A 27,606-nucleotide genomic window follows, 5' to 3' on the forward strand; every position below is an offset into this window, starting at 1 on the left:
TACTGTTTTAAAGTTGAAAATCATGGTAATAGTTCACAATTCCTCACGTAAATAGCACGTTTTTAAAAATTTGGTGTGAAATTGTCCGTGCTGAATCCGACATTCAGCTTTCTAACAATATTATTCTTATATACATATGTTGTTCACCCGAAGTTGGAAAAAATATTTTAATAATGCTCGTTCAAAATAGATAAATACTAGTCAAAAATACCCAGTCAAAGTGCTTTCTTATAAGAAAGGCTTATACAGCAGGAACCACTTATGCCTCAAGGTGGATAAAAAGACTTTTTTATATTTTATTATATGCATTTAATAAAAATCTAATTATATACATTTTTTTCTCAAAAGTTGTTATAGCTAAAGAAGTACGTAGAGAACATTAAGAAGTATTAATATGTTAAAGCTAAATATAAAGCAAGTTTTACGAGGTAATTGAGTGACTTAGTAACTAACTTAGTTTGAGTTAATTTTAGTATTAATTTGGAAACCATTATTTAAAATGCAAATCGGTTTTACGATTTGTAGAATTTTCAAATAATTATTTATTGCAAAGTCTGATCACATTGTAATCACTGGAATAACTCTTTATTAAATCACATGAATGCTGAAATTCGTTGGTCTTTATGAGCTTTTAAAAATATACTACGTTCATTCTATTCTTATACGTATGTATACTATTATATAATACAACTAAGTTTAACTCTATATAATTTGGCTTTTAGGTTATATGCGTCTGAAGTCTTACGGCTTAGGCCTTAACTTCCGCTCTCAGTGCAGCCTTCTCGGCCTTCTCGTTTAATGCCACCTCCTTGTATCTCTTGTCACGCTTGAACCATAACCAATTATTCTCATTGAAATAGTCCTCAATTTGATCCAATGAACGTCCTTTCGTCTCCGGTTGGAAGAGACCCATGAAAATGGTTACCATAAAACTGGACAATGCGAAAACCATAAAAACACCACGCATTTTTATGATCGACTGCACCATCGGAAAGATTTTGGTTAATGCAAAGAGACTGACATTCATTGCGGCAAATACCCCGCCCGCTGTACGGCCTCGTATACGCGCTGGGAAGAGTTCGCCAATCATAATGCCCGGCAACACCATAATCGCTGTGTTGAAGGCAATGTAAGCGAAGAGACAACCGGCTGCGACGAGCGCATCCGTATTGTTCTTCGGCAAACCGAGACGTGCATACATATATATGCTCAATATCAGACAACTGAGACCCGAACCAATACTGGAAATTGTCAATATACGACGACGACGCACGAATAGTAAAATCACACAGAACGTGAGTGAGCAGAGCATGCGCACCACCGCTGTCCAAATGGCAGCGGATTTAGTATCGACATCGGCGCCGAAATCGGCAATAATATCAACTGCGTAAAAGATGACAATGAACGAACCGGACATCATTTGCAGTATTGAAAATACGATTACAATGAAAAGCGGCTTCATAGCACAACGTTCGGTGCAAAGCTGGAAGATGTTCTCGTTGGTGCGCGTGGTGGCACGTTCTTTACTTAAACGTTCGGTCATGTCATTGATCTCCTTGCGTGCGATTATCTCACTGCCGCGCAAGAAGGTTAGCGCTTTCTGCGCCTTGGCCTGCTTATTGTTACGCAGTAGCCAAGCGGGTGTTTCGGGTATCAAGAAGATGGCAACGGCTGCACAAAGTGGCAATATGCATGCACACCAAGCCACATTACGCCAATGCAGCGCGGAGCCTAATGAGTAGACGATGAGTATACCAAGTGAGTAGGAAACATATGGTGCTCCAATGAGAATACCGCGTAAGTTTGGTTCGGCGGTTTCCGCGATGTAAACCTGAAAGAAAAATATAACAGTTTTTATTAGAAATTATGTAAAACTTTAAGTAACGGTATTTATTTATCTATAAGGAAAATGTGTTCAGAGCTAAATGATTCGTTGAATTGAACGGTTGTAGTTTACACTCCAGAACTTTAATAACAATATATGGAATCGCTCGGAATTACGTTCCCTAACCTAAAATCCAGTCGAACTTATTGATGAACTAATTATTTTTGGTTAATAAACGGTTTGAACAGACCAAGCGGTAGGAATCAGGTTTAGGACGTTCATAAGAAGTGAAGCGCCGTAATTTTAAAGATTTCACATTACAGAACAAGAATGTGAATGAGCTGATGGCCGCTGTACGAACTGCTGTCAAGGAAAAAATCTACAAAAATTCATTGGCCCACGTATGCTGGTAGAGTTCAAGAATAAAAAGATATAAAACTTGAAACGACTAGTGGTACAAAACCGGAGGGAGCCGCTTTTTTTAAGTTAAGGAAGAAGGGCATGAGAGAGATGGTATATCCTATACTTCTTTCCAGTATTATCTAGAGCTTTCCTAAGATATCTAAGGGATGCGCAGTTCAAGGGACCAGATGTAGTATCAAAATTAGTAGTCAAGTCCCTCTCTAAGCATTGTCGGCCAATATGACGAATACTTCAACTCAAATTAAACTGAGCACTGTTTGCCATTACCAAGAACCATTAGATCTATATATGGCGTGAAAGCCGGCCAAAATAATCTGACCTTACCTAATCTAAGTAAAGGATGTAGATTGATACAGAAAAGCCCTGTGTAGTTCTATTATTGTACCTATTTCCGGTAGTGCCAAAAAATTGATTTTAATTGTTTATGAATAAGTAATTTTAATGACCTAATTCTTTCTCTTTTTATCTCTGAACTCAGAAATTAATTCTACTGCAGAATGTATGGAAAACTTTCCTCGGAAAACCACCTGGGTTTAATCTCATTTTAATCAGCCTCGTTACAATATATCGTATCCCGGACTGGGACACGGAAAGCTTGACTCACTTCCGCAAAATAATTATAAAAAATATATACAAATAGCATCAACGCACCATATTAAACTCAATAGGGTGACGAGGTCACAAATAAAGACAGTAAAGTGTAAATAAACGTAACGTTTTACAGTTACATATATGCATGTAAACAACGGTATTTAACGCATAAATAAAACCGAAACGTATGCACTACGTGCCAACTGTCACCTCAATGGGTAATGGAACAAATTGAGTTGCGCTTTTTTACTGGACCCAACTATTAATAAAATTCACTTTTCCCAAACAATCAGTCGGCATAAATTTGTGCGGATATGCGCAGTTCCATTAAACTTTCGCTCAACTTAATACCGAGCGCTCAACTATAGTCTAAGGTCAAGATTCCGGAACTGTGTATAAGCATTATCCATGCGCCAACGTAATAAGTTCATACGTATACTATGCAAATCTTGGCGTTGAATATTTGTTGTGGGCTTGTGATAAAGGCGTTGACACGTCAGGGTCGTATTTATAAGACGCGCGCGACCCATTCCATTCTAGTGAATTACAAGTCTTGATAAAGTGAAATTTACGCGCCAATTTCACCATAGAAATAGACGTTAGAGATGCCTGAAGCGAGAGAGAGTGGTCGAGTGGGTGAACAAATAAGATTTACTTTTCATAAGAGTCTTTATTAGAATTAGTTTGAGCACCACGATGGGTTGATGATGATACATGTGAATAGTTCTGTATGTAAATCGTTGAGAAATTGAGTGTTTGTTGACGGAAGTAATCGGTACAACGACAACAATAAGCTTTGTGTACATTAAGCGATCTCCCATGGCGCACATAACCTCACTTAAGCGGCTAGACAGCGTGTAGTTAACCATATGTGGAATCTCATACTGAACAGTCGCTGCATATTGACAAATAACTTAAGTTTTTTTTTTTCAAAAAAGAGAAGAATAACTGAAAGCCCCCAAACGCAGCTAGCAATTCGCTCGGTCTTGAACTCACATACTATGCGCGAGTTCAAGGCAATCCGCGTCCCCAAACATTATATGCACTGCGTGCTTGCTGTGCGTGAGTTTCATTGTAAACTAATTCGCTCTTTGTGCCCAAATATCTATGCGTATCTATTTTTCAATAAAAAAAAGTAGTAGAAGAAGCATTCTCTTCCTCACTCTACGTCAAATCTCTGAATGCGCGCGACATCAGTAGTTAACTCGGTGAATGTGTCACTGTCACACAAGGTCGTCGTTTAACTAAAGTAGTTTAATATGCCCCGTGTGAATGACCCATATTTGTGGTTTACTAAAAATGGCATTGATGATTTGTATGCGAGTATTTTGCTTCCCTATTCAGACAACGTCATTTGTGGCACAAGTCGCCATCATGTAGGAGTGTTGCCACTTGAATGAAGGCCTTCTAGAAACAACTTTCTTAATTGAAATGTATTAGTTAGGAGCTTTGAATTATTTGCAAAGCAGATTTGGAGATTTGAGTATACTTATTATAGTTTCTTTCGAGTCTACAAAAACAGTTAAACCCGTACCGTTTACTTAAAAAGCTCAGTTGGCAGACCGGTCGCTTGAGCGAATTTGGATAAATCTTACGAGTTGTTCGTTTCTTTATTTAATGCAAATTGAAGTGCATAGTGAAACTTCTTCTACACCTGTCTGCTCTCTCTATATCTATGTACATCTCTAGAGCTCGAGCTCATTTTGACGACTTGTTCTTGTCAGCGGGCTAATTTCACTGATCTATGGCGATATCTTTATAAAGGTCGTGTGCAAAGTGTAATAGCGAAACAACCCTAATCACACGAATATGTTTATATCCATAGAGGTTCTTTTTGCCATAAATCGCTGACTCTTTCTGTCGAACACTACCAGAGTTGTATTATGGACCACGTTTTTCCACCGCGCCTTTTCTTACCTATATCGGTTTGACAACCTATACTGAATACTTAGTACCCAGTAGAACCAAATATTTTCAAAAATCTTTCTAGTGCTGAATCAATGGCCTGGAATTCGCACGAATGATTTCAAGGAAGGTTTAGGATAATTTTAAAAGAATTTGAAAAACTAGCAATACAATTATTAAAAATCGCTGTTCCGTAATTTATATAGAATATGATAGGAAAGAAAGTGTATTATAGGTACTGAACGCATATTTTTTCCACGTAAGCTTTCAATGCCGTAACAGATCGTTGTTAGAATAGCATTATATACTGAAAGTTAGGGTTCAAAGGCGGATTGATTATAACGAACAATAAAACTGAAGAAGTTCACAAAATCATTTACCAAATGCTATATCCACCTTCAAAGATTTGTTGTTCAGTAAACTAAAATTGATTACTTACCTGACCCGGTCCACCGAGCAATCCCGTAGAGAAACCACAAAGTACACGGCCAAGAATGATGACGCCAAAGGACTGAGTCAACGCCAGTGTACACCAACCCATGCATAGTGGAACGACCGAAATCAGCAATGTGGAGCGTCGACCAAGATAATCAGCCAAAGAACCCGAAATTAATGAGCCAACAGGTGTTGCCAAACTGTGAACGCTTGCTGCAGAATAATTTATGGAAAAAAGTGAAATAAGTTGATGCTCTCGAAAGAATAACTCCTTAAAGCATGCAGTGGCTATGCATTTTGTACTCACCAATCCACGACCCCATTTCAACGTCAATGGCAATCTCCGCTGTGGTCGAGTTAACATCCGATAATTGTGGCAAAATGACGGCTGAGTAGCCGATGGGCATGCCACAGGCGGCGGAGAGCACCAGCACAGCGCAGGTGGAGAGAATCTGTTGTTGGCATATGCCAAAGGAAAAGATAGGGGGGAAGGAGACAAAGTAAAGATTATGAGTGCATTCAATAAACTATTTTAATAATGCGTTATTTAAAGTCTAAATACAAACACTTACAAATTGATTCACGCACACACACTCATTTTTGGCATATTCTCCATTGCTTACTCATGCCAGTTACATGATTTTTTGTAATTTCGTTACAATGTAACCTATTTAACGTTAAGTATTTGAAGTGTTGATATAGAAAGCGCTTACTTTAGGTTACTTTTTTCTAAAAGTTATAAATATTTGTTGAATTTGACATTGATTTGACTAATTTTTGTAAATGTAGGGTAAAAATTTGTTTCTGTATGTGAAATGTCGAAATTTCGAAACATTTCTCGAAAATATTGTTCACTAGGGAACGAAGAATTTCCGAAGTTAGGAAACAAAAATTGAATCCTAGGATAAAGAAAGCAACAAAATTTGCACTTGTATAAGGATGGTGGGTCCAAATGAGATCTAACACCTCTACATAGCGATATTGGAAAACAAATACGCAGTAAAACGTATGGAAGGTTTACAAAGACCAGCATCAGTGGAGTTCTCAGACGCCAAGTCAGGCACTAAACGTTACTTTACAAGTATAACTACGGTCCCCAGACTTGTTCTATTAGCAACTGGCAGCGAAGTCACCTCTCAGACTGAGAGAATCATCCCTAGTCGTCTTAAATCGTCTTAAGTCGTCCTTAGGCGTATGTAATAAGGATATTTAAAAATCTAAGATATCTAAGATATTTAAAAATTCCCGTTTCTACCCAACACAACATAGTTCCACAATCCTGTAGAAATAACCTTAAGTTCGGTTCCCAATATTGGGAAAGAGGTGAGGTGGATAGGGATACAGGAAAAAGTTTCTTTACAGTCGGGTCCAAATTAGACAATCGAGTGGGAGGTGGTATACAGGAATCGCATTCCGACTCCCAGACCAGATAGTCAAAGAATTACATGATTGCTTGATGAATCCACCATCCTACTTCACGATATACCTGCAAATGGGCGCCAGGATATCCCTAGTAACTGTGGAGCATAGCAGCGAACACCCTAAACAGCAGATGCAGACTATCAAATTAGGAGTGCTTACATGTCACCACACAATGATTATTGTAGAAGCTGTAGGGAGGAAAAAGTGGAAGATACGAGTACTATAGAATATCGCTTTGCACGGTGTGGTTCAGAGCCTTTTAATTCCCATTTTTGATTTCTTAACTTTCGAGGATTTAATAAATAAAATTAAAACTTGAGACCACAAGTTAATGTGGCTTAAACTGCGAAATTACGAAGACACACTCTTAAAATTTTTTCTATTTTTCCATGTTTATTTTTTCGATGTTATTTTAAGCAATTACTTTATTCAAGATACACACTTTTTTATATTCATAAATAATTGGTTTTTGGTCTAAGTCGCTGAAGAAATTCCTTAAAATCTCTGTATAATAAACATCCATTTACTCTATTTCCTCTTACCATTTACATAAATGGTGAATTATTGGCTCTTCCTATTTCTAGTAAAAAGTTGTAGTCGCTTAACCAAAGCAAAAATGCTGTAATAACGCGAATATATCAGATCTAAATTCTTCATCTGATCCGAATAGATTTTTTCAGTAATACTATGTAAATATTTGGTCCCATAATAACTGAAAAATATTTTAAAATTGTTTCACATGTCTGTAAAATTTTTATAAGTACTGAAGCCAAAGTCTGAAGTGGGGATTGTACTGCCGTTCATTGCTTTCATTACCATAAGATTCTTCTTCTTTTGTTTTGCTATGCTTTTTAGCGAAAGAGCATCACTACAGTCAAGTGAGCGCAAGTGTGGCCTGTTGATGTTAAGAGAGTAGTTGCTGTTATTTTTAGCTGCTCTCTTTAGTAAACATGTTTAGCAGCTGTGCTGCTTCTTCTTCAATGTGACCGTGAGCATACGCATATTAATAGTGGTTAGGTAGCACATTTGTAGAATATTATAATGTATCCCATATGGTCTAGTGGCTAGGATATCTGGCTTTCACCCAGAAGACCCGGGTTCGATTCCCGGTATGGGAAGTTTTTTTTTTTTAATTATTATATTATTATTTTTTTAATTTGCCATACAATATTCCTTTATTGCGTGTTATTTTTCAGACTTTCTCAATTGCACTCACGCCATTGATAGAAATTTTGTTGTAGGAATTCTCTTCGATTTCATTTGTTTGCCTTGCATTTGGTACGAAGGTTATTTTAATAGTTTCGCTTTTTTTGTTTTGTAAATTAGTTGTGACACTTGCTATTGCTACTTTAATTAACATTCATTTATGGTTTCACATGTGTATATATGTATGTATGTATATGAAATGACTTAGCTGAAAGTGAGTGAAAGGCAGGAAAATTAAATAAAATCTAAATTAAATGAAAACACGAATAATTGCTGCGGTTAACTTTAAAGTAATTGCTGGAAATATACTGGGAAATATTTCTTATAGTAATTTCGTAATATTTCATTTTGTATTTTTAAATATTAAATCTATTTACGATTATTTATTTTGATTTTAAAGCAATTAAACAACTGCCGCGGCTGTCACGTCAAAGCGTCGTCTCGCCCTTATCTGCATAGACAAGCGACTTCACATAATCCGACATATAATTGCCAAGCGGTGTTAAAACGCGCGTTCTTGGAAGCCACGCCACAGACCTACGACGCGAGATAATACGGGCACCAAAAGTTTCCTTCATTTCATTGTTTCGCTGTCTGTATGGCTTGTAGCGCAGTTTAGTTGGAACCAAAGGTCGTCGACATCAACATCATCTAATTCAGCACAAAAAAGTCATAACACATGGCTGTGGAGCATACTTTATTGTCTGTAGCATTGTTGTTGATGCAAATCTTTCTCTCATAGAGAACTTCAAAGAGTGATTTGTTTGAGGATGTAACGTCGAGTCAACAATGGCTTCTTCTTTTATTATCCATTCAACCAAAAGTGAATTCCATCGCTGAACAAAGTTATCTGGTTTTGGAACCATTCTTCGAACGTATGCCGCGTTTGATGACATTTCGGCTTCATAAAGTGGATGGAAACACCTCCAATTGTTGCGCCTGATTGGGTCTTCTTCGATACTCTGCTACACCGCAGCAATAGCGTATTCCGTGTGCACTGTATGCCATATCTGAATATGGGCATCACTAGAGTAAACGTGGTGCAAAACCGATCTATGGTTGCTCGAATTAAAGACTCTTCTGGGTGACTATGTATTTTACTAATATGTTTAATCTTTTTTAATAAAACGCATATGCGGTAAATGTTCTATCGAGCATTCTGAACAGCTTTGTCTAAGAGACTGCGAGTCTAAAACCGGTTCAGACATCCCGATTTTTAACGCTTTAAGGATTAAGGATTTTTATTTTTATAAGTTTTACTTTGTATTTCTTTAATTTTTTTGTTGCGCCGCGTATTTCTTTCTTAGGTAGTATTTTGTTTTAATTTTCGAGAAAACTTGTTTCGTATATAGTATATTAATTTGCATACATACCATATATTCATAACTATATACATACACGCATTTTGTTTCGGAAGCGCCAAGTCTTATTTGTTCCGTCTTTTCCGTAACACCTGTTTTCCGTAGTAATTTGTTGAGTTCGGGTTTATTGACATACATTCTCGCTTTGCTGCATTTTTGGGCAACTTTTGTTTACAACTTTTTTGACCTTCTGAAATCCTTTAAAAGTTTCACTTTTATCTAGACAATAGACCCATGTTTACATTCATTTTGAACTTGTCGAATTTGTCTGTCGCTATTTTTTCGTGCGTTCACTGAACTCATAACACAATAATAACTGAAATAAATTTGAATTCCGTACACTAACCTAAATTTTGGTGACATGAAATAATTTACACACTGCCCATTTCAGTAAACAATAAAAATCGTGGGAATTTTTGGTGATATAATAGAAAAGGGAAGTGTTTGTTGAATTGCTATGTATTATTAGTTTTCTGTACTTGGAAATCTTTTGTATTTGTTTGAAAACTCTGAAAGATGAAAATTTTTCTTGTATTAGTTGCAGTTCTTACAGGACATTGTTCAATACGCATTCTTGCGGAGGGCTAAAAATCTTGACGAACGAGATTTGTCAAAATTGTATGGAGGACAGTGAGGTGGAAATATACAGGCACTTTTTCCTCCTTTGTCGAGCCTTTGAAAGGCTGAGGATGAAACATTTCGGCATTCTAACCTTCGGCGAACCAGGAGAGGTAACTGAAACTGATACTAGTCGCCTCAACATATTTATGATAGGGTCAAAGTGCTTTGTCGATTTGTAAGGCTCTTATAATCTATTATTTAGGAGTTTCAGGTAACACAACGGACCAGCATTCAAAGCTGTCTAAATGAGATCCCGGTTAATATCGACCTCTTGATGCAAGCTAACTTAACCCCTTATTATTGAAGGATCTTACTAGCACTATATTATTGGTTTGACGTTGGGTTGATATTCAAATACGTTGATTTCACTTAGAACGTTCTATTTAAATATATCAAAGTTGTTGAAAGTTCAATGAAATTATAGTTTCGTGGCTGCAGAATGTTAATCCCCCCACAGAATTGCGCAAGACTGCGCGGCATGTAGAAACAAGCTCTATAAACTCACGTTATCGCAAGTGATCTGGGGTTTCTTGACACAGACACTCATTCACACAAACACTACACTCCCAATCACAATCTCTCGCTCGTGTTTGCGCATTCTTACCTGATGGAAGACACCACGAACGGCCGCCTTCTCATCCGGCACCGCTGACAGATATGAAGCGATCGATGAGAGCCGCGAGCGGCGACGTGGCTGCGGATAATGTTGTTGTAAATGATGATTGTGGGCATTATGATGATGAAGATTGATATGATTATGTTGCTGTAGTTGTAGCAAGGCTTGTTGGTGCTGATGCTGATAATTTTGCGTCTGTTGATGTGCCTTATCGCTCGACGATACAATCTCATATTTATGTGTGTGAGGCACAAATTTACTGTGCTCCTCAAGCCGTTCTCTGTAAAATGAAGACAAAACAAAAATAAATTAAATGTTTTTATAAATAATGCACAATATATTAACAAAGTACACACACTAATTATATTTCCAAATATTTTGACAAATAATTATATAGTAAATAATCGCGCTTCAATGCAAACTAGTCCACATATTTAGTATATAGTATATATAACAGTGTGTGTGTGTGTGTGCTAAAAGTAAATATTTGCTTTAATTGACTTATTTAGCTTAGTCTTTCATACAGGAAGACTTAAGAGCTTTTTTAATTAAATTTTGCGAAAAGCTGTTTGCATAGCTCTTGCAAATGGATACGTACTTTTTGTTTTTGGAAATTCTTAATCGTTGTGTAATTAATTGGCAATGTCTGGACGTTGTTCTGGATTTGTTTATATATACATAAGTGAGTATGTTTGTAGTTCTTAAAATGGTTTATTAATAAACATTTAAATTGTGCAAATACAAAGAAAATAAGAAAAAATATTAACTTCGGCACCGCAGCCAAAATACCCTTCACAAATGGAAAGATTCCTTAAATAACTTGGTTTTGGCTGGTCGGCTTGTATGGCAGCTCTTTGCTATAGTCATCCGATCTGAACGATTTTTACGGATATTGTATTATTGCTTTAGACCATAACTCGTGCGAAATTTCTTGAACTTATCTCGTAAAATATAAAAGTTTTCCATACAAGTGATCCAATTTCGGCGGTTCAGACAAATGAGAAGCTAATTGGGTTGAAAATACACCCCACGTGCTACAAACACTTTAATTTTAAATTTAAAATGCGCCAATGAAAAGGTACATATTTTGAGACAGAGTCTCCAGTCTGTTTATATTTACTTCCAAAGTACAATTCCTTTCAAGTCGTCTAACTATTTTTATTTCCACCATCAACACAACATTCGATTTGCATTTCCTATAAATTTTTAATGAAATTACTTAGTATGAAACGAAAAGTTCAGCTTGTCATTGTTACGAAACGTTCGCTAAACTCGACGTTTGCAATTAAAATATTCATTAATTATTCGTAAATAAACCAACAGGTAGGTGTTGATAGTGACTCAGTCTTAGTTATATTCGTTATAATTTAAATTTAGTAGCCAGTAGGTATCTGTTTTGATGGCTGGGAATTCCCGTAGCTGTTTTTATTGACAATTTATTCGAAGAAAGTCTCTCAGAAAAACTTAGTAAGACTAAGTATTACTTTGTAATTGAATAATATTATATAATATACGGAAAATGTCCTCAGAAACGAAAATTATTACAAATCTATAAACGTATCGAGTCTATAACATTTACTGATTCCATCGATAATTGGCTCCGCAAAGTCTCAGAATCTGTGATTACCGAGAGTCAGCCAAACAAAATCTATGTACAGCTTTCGACTTTCCAAAACCCTAATTGTCTAATTCCATCGACGTTGAAGCGATTTTGTAGAAATTATAGCGCAATTAATCATATTTCAAACAATGTCGTTCATTCCTAATTTAGTTTCGTCTCTTGAAATTCAGCACATACCAGTACCTTCAGGCATTTTAGCTTCAACTGAAGATATTACATACGTACTATATATGTACGTCCATCAATTTGTTCAAGATTTGTTTTCCAATTCCAGACCCGTAATGGACACACAGCTATCAACATCAATACTTTGGATAAAGTGGATAATTTGTTTCTTTTACTGTCAGCTAATATCGAGCTCATAATATGTCTGTATGAGATTTTGAATTGTTGGTGAGTTCAAATATATTTCTAAACGGTTTTGAAGTAGAACTTGAGTTATCTGCCATTGTTCAAGGAGAGTAGTTTTAAATAATAAAGTACATTTCACACTAAATTTCAGATTATGGAGAAAGAAAGGTGGAGCTTAGGTGCCGAACTTTTTTTTTTGGAAATGGAGCTATGATACATTAGGGGTATGATGCTGGTCAAGAAAAGGTGCATTCCAACATTTTATATTTAATGAGCGCTTTACTAAAAATAATATAATAGTATAAAGTATAAGAAATATTTAAAAGCCACTTTATTCAATTGACTACACCGTATGTAGTAAACATTTACAGTTTGAAAAGCATTTCAAAACATCTCACGTTTAAGTATTTTTCGATAGATAAACTTCTTCAACTAAATTGAAAACAATCGCTAATGAAGTCCCTACTTCTTACGCTTCAATAGCGACAGCTACCATAAACATAAGCAATTAAATGAAATGGAAAACAACTTTTGTAGTCAAGGAAGTACAACCTTATCAATATTTGGTTATTCAGTCGCAAATCAGTGTTTAATGAGTACTCACATACTCGTACACATAATAATTTCGGTTAAATAAGAATTTAGCGACTGTTGACGTTAGGCGATTTGAATCGTATAATGATTAGAAGCGTTCACTTCAGAGTGTCAAATTCTTCACGTATTTGAGGAGGGCAGATAATGATTTATAGCTTTGTTTTGTTGTTTAATATAATTATAGTTGGTAAACCTTATATGTGTCTTACGTAAAAGCAGGATTGCATTGCTCACTAATGTTATAACAGAATCGCCTTTGCACACAGAAATGATCGCTGTCTTGATAATTATATGATTTGTCATAATATTCCATTGATATACCGTATTTTTGATTAATTGAAATATTCTGCAGTTTTGAATTTCACATTTTTATCTACATATGTATGTATATCCTACGCGATGGCGCGAGTTTGATCGTCCGATAAGCCCTTATAGCACACTTTTATTGGCTGGTACTTTCCGAATTTTTGTTTTCAACTGTCTGATAACAATCAACGTTATTAAATATGTTTTACCTTGCTCCTTTGTAAACTCACACTCGTAGCACCAAGTGCGTTCATGACTGATAAGCGTCTCTGTTTAACGTAATGAGCCTAGTCAATTAGATCATTAACGTTAATGCACCGACTTTTGCCTTCGTCATTGTTTTGAAAGTAAATGAATCAATTTTTCGCCATATTTTTGTTGTAATTTTAATACGTTTTAATTTGAAAATAAATGGAAGAGTGTGTGCAATGTGAATGGCAGGCGTCTATCGATGATAGTACTTTCCATGAACCATACTTGGCAATTATTGCGAAATAAATTTATTTATATAGCTACGTATATATGTACATATGTATGCCTTAAAATGCGATTCCGTCGCATTGCGAAATTGCGTATTGACAAAATTAAAAAAACAGGCCATTGCGTCAAGAAGCGTATTTATACCTTAAACAGGATATATTAAGTTTGTCACGAAGTTTGTAACACCCAAAAATAATATATACATATATATTAGGGTATTAAAAAAAAATTTTTTTTTTCGTTTGGTATTCGGAAAAATAGGTTCCTAGACACCTCTAGTTTTGTAGGAAATTTCGATTAAGTTAACCGTTTACGAGATATTCATCGTCAAACATCAATGCAGGTGGATCAAAAAAAAAAATTTTTTCGGTTGATACTCTGAAAAATAGGTTCCTAGACACCTCTAAAAAAGCCTCTCCAAAAACATATGAGTTTCATCATTCATAATGATTTTTTTCATTGAGTTATAAAATTCATAAGAAATAAAAGAATTTCTCAAAAATAATCAAACTTCAACCGTTAATATCTTTTAAACTGTTGGGTATACGAAAAAATCGTGGAGACCTTTTTTGTGGAGCATTCAATTCCCTACAAAATCTAAGGAACAAGATATTTTTTCAAGTAGTTGGAAGCGAGATATAAATTTTTCTATCTGATAATAAGAAAAAATAGAAAACTGTATGTAGGAGGACCTTCACGTTACAATTAAGAACTCATGCTTGGAGAGGCTTTCTTATGGGTGTCTGAACGTATTTTTCCGAGTACCAAACGAAAAAAATTTTTTTTTTTTAATCACCCTAATATATGTATATACATATGTATATGAATGATCGGCGTTACGAGCTATACAATTATCGGAATCGATATCTGACCACTATAACTTATGTGTAGCAGTCATACAAAATGAACTGTCAAATTCAAGTAAAACTTTTTAGTTGACAATTATCCAAATCACCAAATTTTGCATGGATTATTGCCAAAGCAAGGGTACGATCTTCGACCAAATTGTTCGGATCAAGTTATTGTATGGAAACCATTTTATTTAGGTTTCTTCTTATTTTAGTCTAATAAAAAACATTATTATAAACAAACGTTTGAAATTTTCCACAACATATACGTATACATAGTATACGTAAGTATTACAAATTAATACTAAATAACACTTATATTATCGGTAAAAAATTAGATCTGTCATATATGTATAGGATGTCCTTTCAGCGAAATAGAAATTCCTGAAAGGATAACTGCCAGACAAGCTATCTAAGTAAACAAATTTTCTTGACACTATATTTTGTATGCTTTCGGTAGTTACCATACCAGTGTTTAAAAGTCGTGAAAACTGTGACTTCCAGAACAACTCGCACTCATCAGCGATCTCCTATCAGAATCGATCAGAAATTCTTATCTTCGAAAAAAACATTGATTTCAGCTTAATCAGTTGAATATACATATATTAGGCTGAAAAGCTAATCACTGTGACGGTCCTAGTTCAACAATATCTATTAAACTGAGTCTATTCTTGGAAACAGCTAATATGAATGAAATTCTATTGTATCAGAGATTATCTTTATTCGGAGAAAGAAATCTTAATTTTGACCAGAACAGCTTGTATTTTATTTGACTTGACTAGACTTCACATATCCTAGTTGAAATGTTTACTTTTGACCGGAGTTTGAATAATATTAAACGAATTTTGACATTGATTCTAATTTTGGGTTATTTTTTCATAACTTTTAGCACAACTGTCTCAGTTTTACTATTCGTGGAAATCAACTGATTTTACTGCAATGATACACTTAAATTAGAAAGTTCTTAGAGTTTTGACTTTCGAAGTATTGTATGATGCTAGTTACAGCGAACGAAAAAGAACTTTAACTCAACTAAGAAGAAGGTTTAAAACATCAAGTTGAGTCGTATTACGTATCACCTAGTGCTTTGAAATTCAGTTGTAGTACACGAAAACATATTGACGGGTGATCCAAGTAGAGGTAATTTTCAACAATCTTTTTTGACAGATTACGTCTCTTATTTTGGTTCAGTATCATTTGGCATTTCATTGTAAAAAGACTTACGTCTGAACAACGTTTACAAGTTGCTCAACTTTATTACGAAAATTAAAGTTCGGTAAAGAATGTGTTTCGCGCGCTTGGCTCAACATATCGGCCTACTGAAAGTACTATTCGCAACACCTTCATACATCTTGAGTCCCATCATTAATTACTGAATCATATTCCACCGAATAGACCACGCCCAGCACACAGTGAAGAAAATATAACAGCCGTAGCTGAGAGTGTAGACCAGTGTTTCCCAAAGTGGGCGATAACGCCCCCTTGTGGGCGCTGCAGGTGTCAAGGAGGGCAGTAAGAGACCCAGAAAGAAAATGGAGGCGTTGTGTAGAAAGAGGCGTAGAGATGAGAAAATATGTGAAGAACTATTATTTGCTAGAAATTTAGAGACCAATGCAAAAGGCGAAACCATATTCAATATATTGGAAAAGTTTTGCGATGAGAAAGAGATTCCTTTGAAAAATATTATTTCAATTGCTACGGATGGCGGTCCGACTATGATAGGGTGCCATAAAGGCTTAATAGCGCACTTAAAAAATAAAATTCCAGACGACCTTGGCGTACATTGCGTTATTCATAGACAACATTTAGTTGCTAGAAATCACTGCAATATGTCATCAAAGTAGTCAATAAAATCCGCAACTGCTCTTTGAATGATAGATTAGTTCTTGGAAACTAAAGATATCAGACTGGGTGTTGGATCCGTTTTCAAATGTCAACACAGCAATGTCACCTCAGCTGGAAGAAGAACTTATAGAGTTGACAACAAACGAGGAAATAAAAATCAAGTTCAAAAATGGTTACCAAGAATTTTGGCTACAAAAACCGATCTCGCAATTGTACCCTGGATTGTGGTCAATCCTTCAACGATTCTTGATAGCATTCCCATCGTCATATTTGTGTGAACGTGGGTTTAGTGCTGTGACAACACTGCTTACTAAAAATAGAAATCGTTTGCTTGCCGAACGTGGCGACTTGCGACGGTTCTTAAGTAAATAGGAACCTGATATTAACAAACTTATTAAAGAGCATCAGATTCATTCTTCACATTAGTTTTTATATATGGATCGATTATTTTAGTTTAATTTTTAATAAAAGATTCTCTGTTTTAATACTATAAAGTTGTGTTTCAATAATCATTCTTATTGGCAGGTGGAGCCCGTAAGAGTTAACTTGAGACCTAAGCGCCGTTGTATGTTACCTACTGCGCTCAGGTTTCAAGTTGCTGGTTATAGTAAAAGTTTCGTTTAGAATTCTTAATATACATATATAGGTCACAATAATTAATTTGAAGTTATAGAGGTTTTTAAATAGGTGAAAAAATGGGGGGCGCTAAAAAAATATTTATTCTCAAAGTGGGCGGTAGACAAAATAAGTTTGGGAACCACTGGTGTAGACGAAGGCCGTGGAGAGTCGATTCCCGATTGATCTTCAATTGAAAGCTTCTGCAAGAACTGAAGCCGCTCGACCTTCCCAAGCGACATCGCTTCGCTCTTAAAAGGTTCCAAGAAAATCCGACGTTTTCGAGCCAAACTTTGTTTCTGTGATGATGCCCATTTCTGGCACAATGAGTATTTAAACAAGCAAAATTGCATTTGGGGCGAAGAGCAACCTGAAGAGATTAACGAGCTGCCAATTCTTCTAGAAAAAAGAACGGTTTGGTGTGGTTTGTCGGCTGTCGGAATCCTCGGTCCATATTTCTTCAAAAATAATGCCATCACCGGCACGTAACCGTCAATGGCGACAATTATCGGGTCTTGATAACCGACTATTTAATGCCTGAAATTGAAGCTCGTGATCTCGGCGACACATCCGCTTATAGCAAGGTTTTTCAAGTTTGGAAAGAATCATCTTCATTATCTGCTTTATTAGTTCTTTGGGAATGTTTTTCAGACAAGTTAAAAAAAAAATTCAGAACGCATTTGATATTGTCTATCGAGAGGTTAATGCTTGCTCTCAGGTAGCATTTATAGAAGTTATATGCAAATTTGTCTTGGCGGTTTCAGCTCACATAGTGTCAAATCATCTGCCCATCATTATGAACATGGTAGACCTTGGTAGACTTTCTTTCAATTAGAGTAATATTTATTCGGACTCATAGCTAATTGTTCAGTTACATAAAGATTCGTTGCAATTTCCGCTAGCTAAGTCAAAGCTTCGAAAGAACCCATATAATAAACGCCTCTCCCAATAATCGGTGTCGAATCCAGAACTCTCACAATAACAGTAAACCAATTGCTCGCACTAAGTACTTTGTAACAAAGTGATATAAATTATCTAACAATCAGTCGCAATCAATTTTAAATAATATGATACACATGTTTATGCGTGTGTGTACGTTTGTATGCTATCATGGTGGCAATTAAACAAATTGTTCTACAAATCAGCCATCACACCAATGTCTGCTTAGCACATTTTATTCCTCCAACAACAAGAAAAATAACACGAGTCGCAAACACATATGACAAGCGGTCAATGTGTCAATTGATAATGACGGCACACATACACACATGCACTCACTCACACATATGCACTCGACACAATGTAGCAATAACGCTTAAAATTGCTTCGAACGGCTTGTACAACAACAACAACAACAAAATAAAAAAACATACCTACATATACAAAAACATAAATACAAAATGAAGCTGCTGACTGCTAAACAAATAATTGGGTATTGAAATATTGAGTCAACTTGCTGCCTGTCCGTCTGTTTTGCCGGTCTGTTGTATGTATGTGTGTGTAGTACATATGTGTGCCTGTTGGTACAATTGTTATGTCAACTTTGGTTGCCATCCCATTTATCATGATTTGCTTTGATTGTTGAAAGCAGCTTGTTTTGCTCGCATTTCGGTTTTATTTTCAAGGCGTTTATTGATTTTGATTCGATCATGCAAATCATGTTTGTCGCCTCGCACGCACTCGTGTTATAATTAATTGCACGGCTTTGCCATGTTTGCCCCACTGTGCACCGTTAAGTGGCTTTCATCAATTACTCAAGTGTTTTATTTTAATTGCTGTTGAGTTGAACAGTTATTTTTTTGGGTGTTAAGTGACGTGTTCAAACGTTATGTAAATCAATTAATAAATCGTTTAAAAAATAATTAAAAAATTGAAGAGTGATAAATAATTACATACTTACTTTGCGGATGATAAGACTAAATGAAAAGTGCTAGTATTATAACAGCATGACTAGCATTTTTTTTTAATAGACAGAAGAAAAATACTACTTAATTTAAATTACGTTTAGTTTTCCAAAGTTATAACATTATATTTAAAATAGGTTTTAGAAATTTTAAAAATTAAAAAAAGTTTTCTAAATTTTTTAATCAAAATAAATTTTGAATTTGAACTTGATAACTTTAGATATAAATTTCCAAAAAATATTGACATCAATTTTTGCCTTTGGGGGAAAAGAATGAGATTTCAAGACCTAAACGGCAATACGGTTTGGTTGGCCTTGAGACTTGTTTCATCAATCATTCAAGAATATTTTCGATGATTTTTTTTGGCGAAAAAAAAGGTTAACCAACCTTCCGCCAACCGACATTGCAGTGGAAAGCTCTGTAACAAAATCTACCGCATGATTGGCGACGTGAAGTGAATTGCCACAGGGCCCTGTGGGAATAGCTCAATAAGCGGGGGTTGGTGGATAAAATTGACCATATTTCCTAATGCTTTATCTGGAAGTGAAGGTTTCAGGTCACACAAAACGAGGGTGGATGGCGCAGGGGCATGCGATTCGCCAGCGGAATATACAAAATTTAATGACACAGACCAAAAGTGGCTAAAGGAGTCGTAGCCGGAATCCATAGAAGATGGATCTCAATCGGCCCTTATGTTTCCATGATGAAATTGTAAACCAAACTGAATACAATGAAAACAATTGGAAATCTTGACTTGTAAAAAATGGCCGAAGCGACACTTAGTTCATATCATCTCTTGGAAAACAAATTACAGAGAAAAAGAACCTTACACCATTATCTGTTAAAATGTTACTGTTAACCTTTTGTCATATAAATATTAAATAAATATTTTGCAATAAAATATAACGGAACCGGCTGTGCTAATAAAATTAAAACCTGTTCCGTAATTTAGGAGCTTATCACGAATAAACAAAGCGTTACGTACTTAACTTTATAATGTGAACATAAAGATATTCATTTACAGTTGTATTTGTAACTATTTATTTATTTTATTTTATTTATAATAATTCATATAACAAAAGGAGTTTTATTATATAAATACATAAACGCAGCACTGGTTACGAGGCCTTCAGCCGCCTTGTAATTATAACTAGGTAAAAAGTTCTATTTGCTAAGGGTTAGTAAAGATGTAAGTTGCTTAAATATGTTTTAACAAATCGTTGGTTTTTAAGAATCTATAAACAATCATAACGTTTTTTTCTGAAGATTCACTTAGTAGTTTTATGAGATCAATGTTGCCAGAGTTGTGGGCTGTTGAGTGAAGCATCGGACAGAGTGTGAGTAAGTGTTTGATGGAAGCGGTGTCCTCGCAAAGAGGGCAAATGGATGGGCTTTTACCCGATAGTAAGTGGGCGTGTGTTATGATAGTGTGTCCAATCCTTAATCGAGTATATGTCTTCATTGCGCTAGTTGGAACTGTTGACGAGTAGATTATTCGATTTCTGGCTGGGTTTATGTTCGCGTAGTGATGTTTAAATGTTTTCCATTCGCTTGCGTTTTTTTGATGCCTTTTGTACTTAATAAGGTTAGAAATGTCTTGCTTGGATGTGGCATAATATGTTAAGGCAGGAGTCCTGGCTACATTTTTCGCAGCGAAGTCTGCAAAGTGGTTGCCTGAAATACCAGCATGGCCAGAGATCCACATTACTTGGATTTTCTGAGGGGCACCAATGACCGCGTCCCTGATAACTTCTATTATGGGGTTGCGATTGGAAGGAGACGTTATTGCAGACATACACGATTTGCTGTCTGTACAGATGAGGAACTTTCCTTTAGTCTTTTTTGCGTGATTAACTGCGTGAAGGATAGCAGATCCTTCAGCGGTAGATACAGAGCTCGTTGAGGGGAGAAGCCAATTGCAAATAATTTCTCCTGTGGCAGTGACAACTGCTAACGAAGTGGAATCGATGGACTTGGAGCCATCCGTAAACAATAGCTTCCAGCCATTATTTGTATAATTAGATTCCAGTTCAGCAAAGGTTTGTTGAAAGACTTCGTTTAGTGTGTTTTGCTTGGACAAAAACATAAGCTTATTCTGTAGGATTTTATCATTGATCAGCCAGGGAGGATGTCGTGTGATGAATTTGCATGTTGCGTTACGCAAAATATTATTTTCTTCAGCGAAACTTAAGCATCTCGAAATAGCCGATTGTATTCTTGGAATTTTTCTTTTCTTCGTGGCATGGGTGATAGTTGTATTTAGTAATGGGTTGGTGTTCTCAGCCATTTTCGCAAGAATTTGGAGCGAAGAATCTATAATTTTATCTTGAATAGTTGGTAAACCAGATTCAGCCATTATCGCTTTTATTGGCGAGGTTGGAAACGCCCGGAGACTTCGCCGTATTGCGCAATGGTATGGTGCATTTAAAAGGTTGATACTGCTTTTGGAGCAATTGCCATAGATGGGGAGCCCATAATCTATTTTTGAAGTTAGCAAAGCTCTGACAACATTGACTAGTGTGTTCGGATGAATAAATGAATGCTTAGACGAGAGATATTTAACAATATTTAATCCTGTCATTAACGAGTTTCTGACATATTTACAGTGAGCATTAAAATTATACTTAGAGTCAAAAAGTAATCCTAATAATTTCACATTCGATGTTAGTTTGGTTGTGGGTAAGTGAAATACCGTTGCAATTTTGCTTCCTACATACATGAAGGATATGTGTTTTGTCTAAAGAAAGTGAAGCACCAGACTCCAGTGACCAAGTCTCAATTCTGGCGAGTATATTAGTAAATAAGGATTGAGCTAAATTAACGTCAGAGGCTTTTGTGTAGATTAGGACATCGTCAGCAGAGATCTGGTGCTCAACTCCTTTGTAATTTTTTATCATCCTACTAATATCATCGAAAGCAATGATAAAAAGGAAGGCTGAAAGAGGTGAGCCTTGCGGCGTTCCATTAGAAAGCGGGAGTGTTGAAGAAAGAAAACCATTTACGTTGACTTTGAGTTTTCTGTTTGTGAGAAAGTTGGTAATAAAACGTATCATATTCTGGCCTATTTTCCATTTTCTAAGTTGTCGAATGATAATATGGGCTCCAATTTTGTCGAAAGCTCTGTGGAAGTCCAGAGATAGTACAGACACGTGGTTTTTGCTGGACAAAGCGTTAGTAATGAAGTAGTCAAGTTGGACTTGTTTCGCTGAGCATACCACATCAAGCGGTTTGCCACGATCTTTTTCAAAATTTTGGCCATACATGGAAGGAGGGAAATCGGCCTATAGTTAGCAAGTTCATCGGAGGATTTGTGTGGTTTAAGTATTGGTATAACACAGGACGTTTTCCAAAATTGGGTGTAGACACCAGTATTGAAAAATTTTGTTATAAAGCTTTACCAATCGGAGCTTGAGACTTTTCGGCATATGTCTGATAATTGGATAAGAAATTTTATCTTGCCCCGGCGACATACCCTCAACGGTACATGCCACGAACTCGAATTCAGACAGTGAAATGTTGGTTTCTATTTGTCTAGCAGAAAAAGAAAGAGGGGAGACAGAGTAGGAAGTGTCGGACAGTGTGGTGGTTTTAGAGGTTTGAAACTGTGTGCTAAATGAAATATCTGAGCTTGTTTCAGAATAGTGGTTTGCAAATAACTCGGAAATTTCGGATGGATTGGTTACCAAACCTGTTGGCCCCTTTACGCATTGAATGGTTAGATTTCTAGGCACTCCAGAAAGTTTTTTTAAAGCGTTCCATATTAACTTAGGACTAGACGAAGGATTTATTTTGCTTGTGAAATCCTGAAAACATTTACGCTTGGCCTGTTTCGCGGAGCGACGGAAAAGAGCATTGGCTTTCCTGAAAGATATTAAGCTGACTAGTGTTCGAGCCCGTTTGTACTCATACCAAGCTGTCTGTTTTTTGCCCGCAATTCAGCGATTTCTTTATTCCACCAAGGAACACTCTTTGAACTTGCTGTTGGCTTTGTATGAGGAATGCTAACATTCGCTGCTGAACGAATAATTTTTGTTAAACTCGCACTTTCTTGGTTAGGGTTGTCAGATATTGGGGTATTATTGCTATTTATCTCGCAATGTGTCTGGAACTTCTCCCAATCAGCGTAATCAGTTTTGAAAACCTTATTTATATTATTTAAGAGTTCTACTTCGACCACTCTCTATATAAAAATTAAAAAGGCATTAAATCAATAACTGAAAGCCCTAGAGGCAATAAAAAAAAATAAAAACAAAAAACGTTAATTACTTTTTTATGAGTGAAAGCAATTAAGAAATTCGCTATATTTTATACATTATTGTTATTATTATTTTATACATTATTCGATTTGGTCTTTGCAAGCTGCAATATAAACAAATGTTTGGTAATACCGGAACTTAGCCCTTCCTTATTTGTTTTATATGCTTTGCATATGTATTTCTTTCTAAAAGTTTACTACGAATTCATAAAATTCATATTTTTTGAATTTCTAATTAATAGGAAACTTAAATATCATTTTTTTTAACTGATTAAAAGCGATCATTCTACCCACTAATCTAATCGCATCACTTTTTATGTTTTGTTAATTTTCTCATGTGATTTCATATAGCTTTTTCTGAATCTCAAGTTTACCACACATCAATTGAAATACCATAATTACTCGTACTGATAATCTCGAGTACGAGTGTGTCATTTCCCGACATTGTTTTCAAAATGTCAAATCGCTTTGGGATTCGCTATCATTTATCTTCACGCAAATTTTACTTTTTTGGTCACGAGGTGTACGTGCCCACTTTTGAAGTGGTTCTCTTACTATTTATTTATGTTTTTGATTAAGGTTCACACTGTTTTGACTTCCAGCTAATTCCAAGGTACAGAAATCGTTAGCGCCTATATACTATATATAGCCAAATTTAGTTGTCATGTGGAAGTAGATTTCTAATCGCGATCCTCATATAAAGTTATCGCTTTATTGTTTTGAAATGAATCTAAGTAATCTTAGTAAGCAAAGCGACTAATTCTTTTCTTATCGTACGAGATCTGCAAAAATTTGGTTTGCTAACCAAAACACTATTTTGAGAGCCCAGACAGTGGTTATAGCCACCGACGAATAAGTGTGCAAGTGTAAGCTCGTTCATAAAATCATTTTACTGATAAGGCTTAGAAGACAAGAAGCGAAATATTGCCAAAAGTAAATAAAATCAAGTAGGGAGGAGTTAAATTTTGGGTACAACCGAATATTTCATACTCTTGCAACTTGCAAGTATTAAAGCCAGGGAAGCGCATAAGGCTTGTTATTTATATGGGGTAATGGGAGAGATTTTACCCGATTTCATTCATTGTAAGCACAAATATGCACCGTCTCTCAATTTTATTAAAATAACTCACTTATTGGGCGATATATGCGGTATAAAGTCACTCGAAATTTCGAAAATCTGTTTATGGAGGCTAAGAGGAGTAATGATCCGATTTGACACACAGGTATATCACTATCAGTTATATCGCACTTTTACAAGATTTTAACTATACCGTTTTATAGGTAGTCATCCGAATTGTCTCTTGTCACACTGTCGGTAGGAGTTCATATAATATTTGCGTTAGGCGAATTTGGTTGCTGTCACTTGACTGGTTTAGGAGATGGGCCAGGCTCTGCCGACTTTTCAAAGATCCCCTGTGCCAAATTAGGGTCTTATATTTCAATTTAATGCTTAGTTATGGCACTTTATTGGTTTTCGGTTGATGGCGTTTTGGTCCGATTTAGCCCATCTTGCTGTTTTTGCCAAGGAACGCGCATACCAAGTTTTATTTTCCAGTTATCTCAATTTTTACTTAAGTTACAGCTTGCGCAGACGGACGGGCGGACAAACAGGCAGACAGTTATCCGGATTTCAACTCGTCTCGTCATCCTGATCATTTATATGTATATAACGCTATATCTATCTCGATTAGTTTTAGGTAATACAAACAACCGTTAGGTGGTGAAAACTGTTATACGCTGTAGCAACATGTTGCTAGGGCTTAAAGACTCTAACTATAGCTAAATTCGTACGAATATGGCGCGTGCGAAGTTATAAAAAGAATCGACAAATATGTGACAATACAAAAACAACATTGTACGAATGTCTGGCGAGCGGAAGAATGTTGCCGTGGGACACAACTACAATTAAACAATTTATTGGCAGCAAACCGTTTTATGAGAATTTTTGACTTAGTCAAAAAAAAAAACGAATACCGAAATTTAAATGAGATTTTTAAATGCAAAGCAAATTTTGTTGCGAATTTTTGCGAATGAGAGAGTAAAAAAAGTAGAAAACCAAAGTTTGAAAATTAGGTAAACAAAATAAAATAAGTTAAAAGTATTAAAATAGATAAAGTAAATGGCAAAATAAAAGCAAAAAAAACAAGAATATTTTTAAGAAATTTGATTAAATAAAAATTAAAAAAAAAAATATTAGAAAAAGAATAGTAATGGAAAATTATGGACGTGAGAAATATTAAAAAAGGAAAAACCGTTGCTTCGGCTAAAACGAAGCTGTAATACGCTTCACAGGGACATTTTATATAGCATAAAGGGATGCAAGAAGACCTTAATCTTAAGTTTGAGCGGTCAGTTTGAATGGCAGATATATGCAATAGTGGTCTGATATCGCCGGTTCCGACATGATTCTTGGTATATATGTACATACATCGCCGAAGCTTACAAGCTTCATAGCAAATTTATACCCTATTCAGTGAAAAAAATAGTATAATATGTTAAACCAAGAAAGATCAAAGGCACGAATATATTTCTTTGTGTTGGGTCATAATATTCAAGAACCATTACTTGAGGAGGTTGTGAATCAATTTGCTTGGACGGACAGACGGACGAAGAGTAAACAGTTTGTGCCATCATTCTGAGCATTTTGATGTACATACGAGTATATAACACTATATATTTTTGAGCTATTTTAGAGTTTTATAAAATGCCGTTGGGTGCTGAAAACTAGTAACTCTATCCAGCATGTTGTGAGAGTATAAAAATTAAAAAATACGAGTATGCAAATAAAAAATCACTTTATTCTAACACCTGAGCAACAGCATGAAATTAATTAAGCAAAATCAACGAAAGCGACGAACAAAGTACAACATTTGTTAATTTATGTCCAAGATTGCTAGTGTGATAAAGGGCTGAAAAAGCGCTCTAAATGACAACCAGTACATACAAACATATGTATTATTCTTTATCTGTCCACACATGTACATACATACACATATCCATCGCATAATAATTTGAAGTAGCGAAAACCTGTTCGACGGCTGATTTGACACAACAAGCCTTCGTTTACTGGGTGCAACAACCAACGGCATACAGCTGTTAAAGTTTTGCAATTCATTGTCAACAATTAAATATTCAATAATAATAACAACATCAACTTTGATTGGCGGTTTGTTTTTTTTTTTCTATATTAAAAAGCCTGCGGCGAGTTTGCACCACCCTGGCAACGGAGCCTTATGTCATAACAACTTAGGAATTCTGAATTAATTTTTATACGAAATCTTTTGCCCACTTACCTTTCATTCGGCATTTTGGCGTATTTTATTTGTGCTTTCTTTGTGTCTGGGCGTCTTTCTGGTTTGTTGTGCAAAAATAATGCTACTATCAGCTGTTGATAAAAATTTAGCGTAGCGAATCGGGAATTACGTTAGAATTATGACAAATCACCCCCGGTTTTTGCACATTGCCAGAAAGTATTGACAAAAAAGCGAATATTTTCTCACACTCACGCAAATAATTTGAATTTATTGAGCGGATTTCACACACTTGCGCTGAAGTTACGCGTCTTCAACCATTAACACTGTGACCTTTGGTTGAAACTTGTAAGCAGAAAATAAATTTGTCAAAAATTTTGCTCAAACACTTGCACTTTCTATTGCATTCACAATACAATTTGAATTACTTCTTTTTTGAAAATATGTTGTTTTTTTGTGCGTGCGCTATTTAACGCTACACAAATCAACTCTACACGTTTAACAGCCGCGTACTGCTATAAAACTGTCAATGTAGCCGCTATTTATGGTTGATTTGGCGCTACGTTAGCTTCATTTAATGCTGCTGTTTGCGTGTATGTGTGTGAGACATTTTTGCAAATTAAGTTTTTGTATAAGATCGCTAGTGGTGAGGAGTTCTCTTCGGTTGAGTTAGTGAGCGCTGAGCACTGTGATAAGAAACAGCTGTTTTTGTACATGCAAAAGCTTTTATGTGCTTGGCGCGGAGTATGTGTCTCGGCTTAGCGAGCGCACATACCTTTTATAACTTACGCAAATTGATTCGGTGGGAATAGTAAACGATCAGCGTACGGCAAATGAATGGATGAAGCGTCGCATAACGAGAGAAACTTAAAATTAATATTTTTATTGGTTTAAAGATTGAAAGTTTTTCACGTACTGACTTTTTAAGAAAAACTGATATTTTGACAAGGGAATTCTTGAATGCAAATTAGGGTTTTATTTCGGTTCGACGTCGCAAAATTGTTTGTTCCTTAATATATTAAATAAAAACAAGAAAAAACATTAACTTCGGTTGCACCGAAGCTAAATACCCTTCACAGGTGCATTTCTGTTAGTAACTATCTGTTCAGTTTGTATGGCAGCTATATGCTA

General features: G+C 35.7%; 1 protein-coding gene and 1 non-coding gene across 2 annotated transcripts; one reads left to right on the top strand and one right to left on the bottom strand.

Annotated features, from left to right (window-relative positions):
- Window positions 1–289: 289 nt before the first annotated feature.
- On the bottom strand, window positions 290–27,001 carry LOC105228649 (facilitated trehalose transporter Tret1-2 homolog). Its single transcript, XM_011208540.4, has 5 exons — window positions 26,518–27,001; window positions 10,394–10,685; window positions 5,487–5,631; window positions 5,184–5,392; window positions 290–1,831 (listed from the first exon to the last, which is right to left on the bottom strand). Exons 1-5 carry the CDS (start codon window positions 26,529–26,531, stop codon window positions 749–751), a joined length of 1,743 nt encoding a protein of 580 aa, XP_011206842.2. The 5' UTR covers window positions 26,532–27,001; the 3' UTR covers window positions 290–748.
- On the top strand, window positions 7,648–7,719 carry Trnae-uuc (transfer RNA glutamic acid (anticodon UUC)). Its single transcript has one exon. It is a non-coding gene; the product is annotated as a tRNA-Glu (tRNA).
- Window positions 27,002–27,606: the final 605 nt, after the last annotated feature.

Source organism: Bactrocera dorsalis, chromosome 3, assembly GCF_023373825.1.
Source record: "Bactrocera dorsalis isolate Fly_Bdor chromosome 3, ASM2337382v1, whole genome shotgun sequence".
Classification (NCBI taxonomy): Eukaryota; Metazoa; Arthropoda; class Insecta; order Diptera; family Tephritidae; genus Bactrocera; species Bactrocera dorsalis.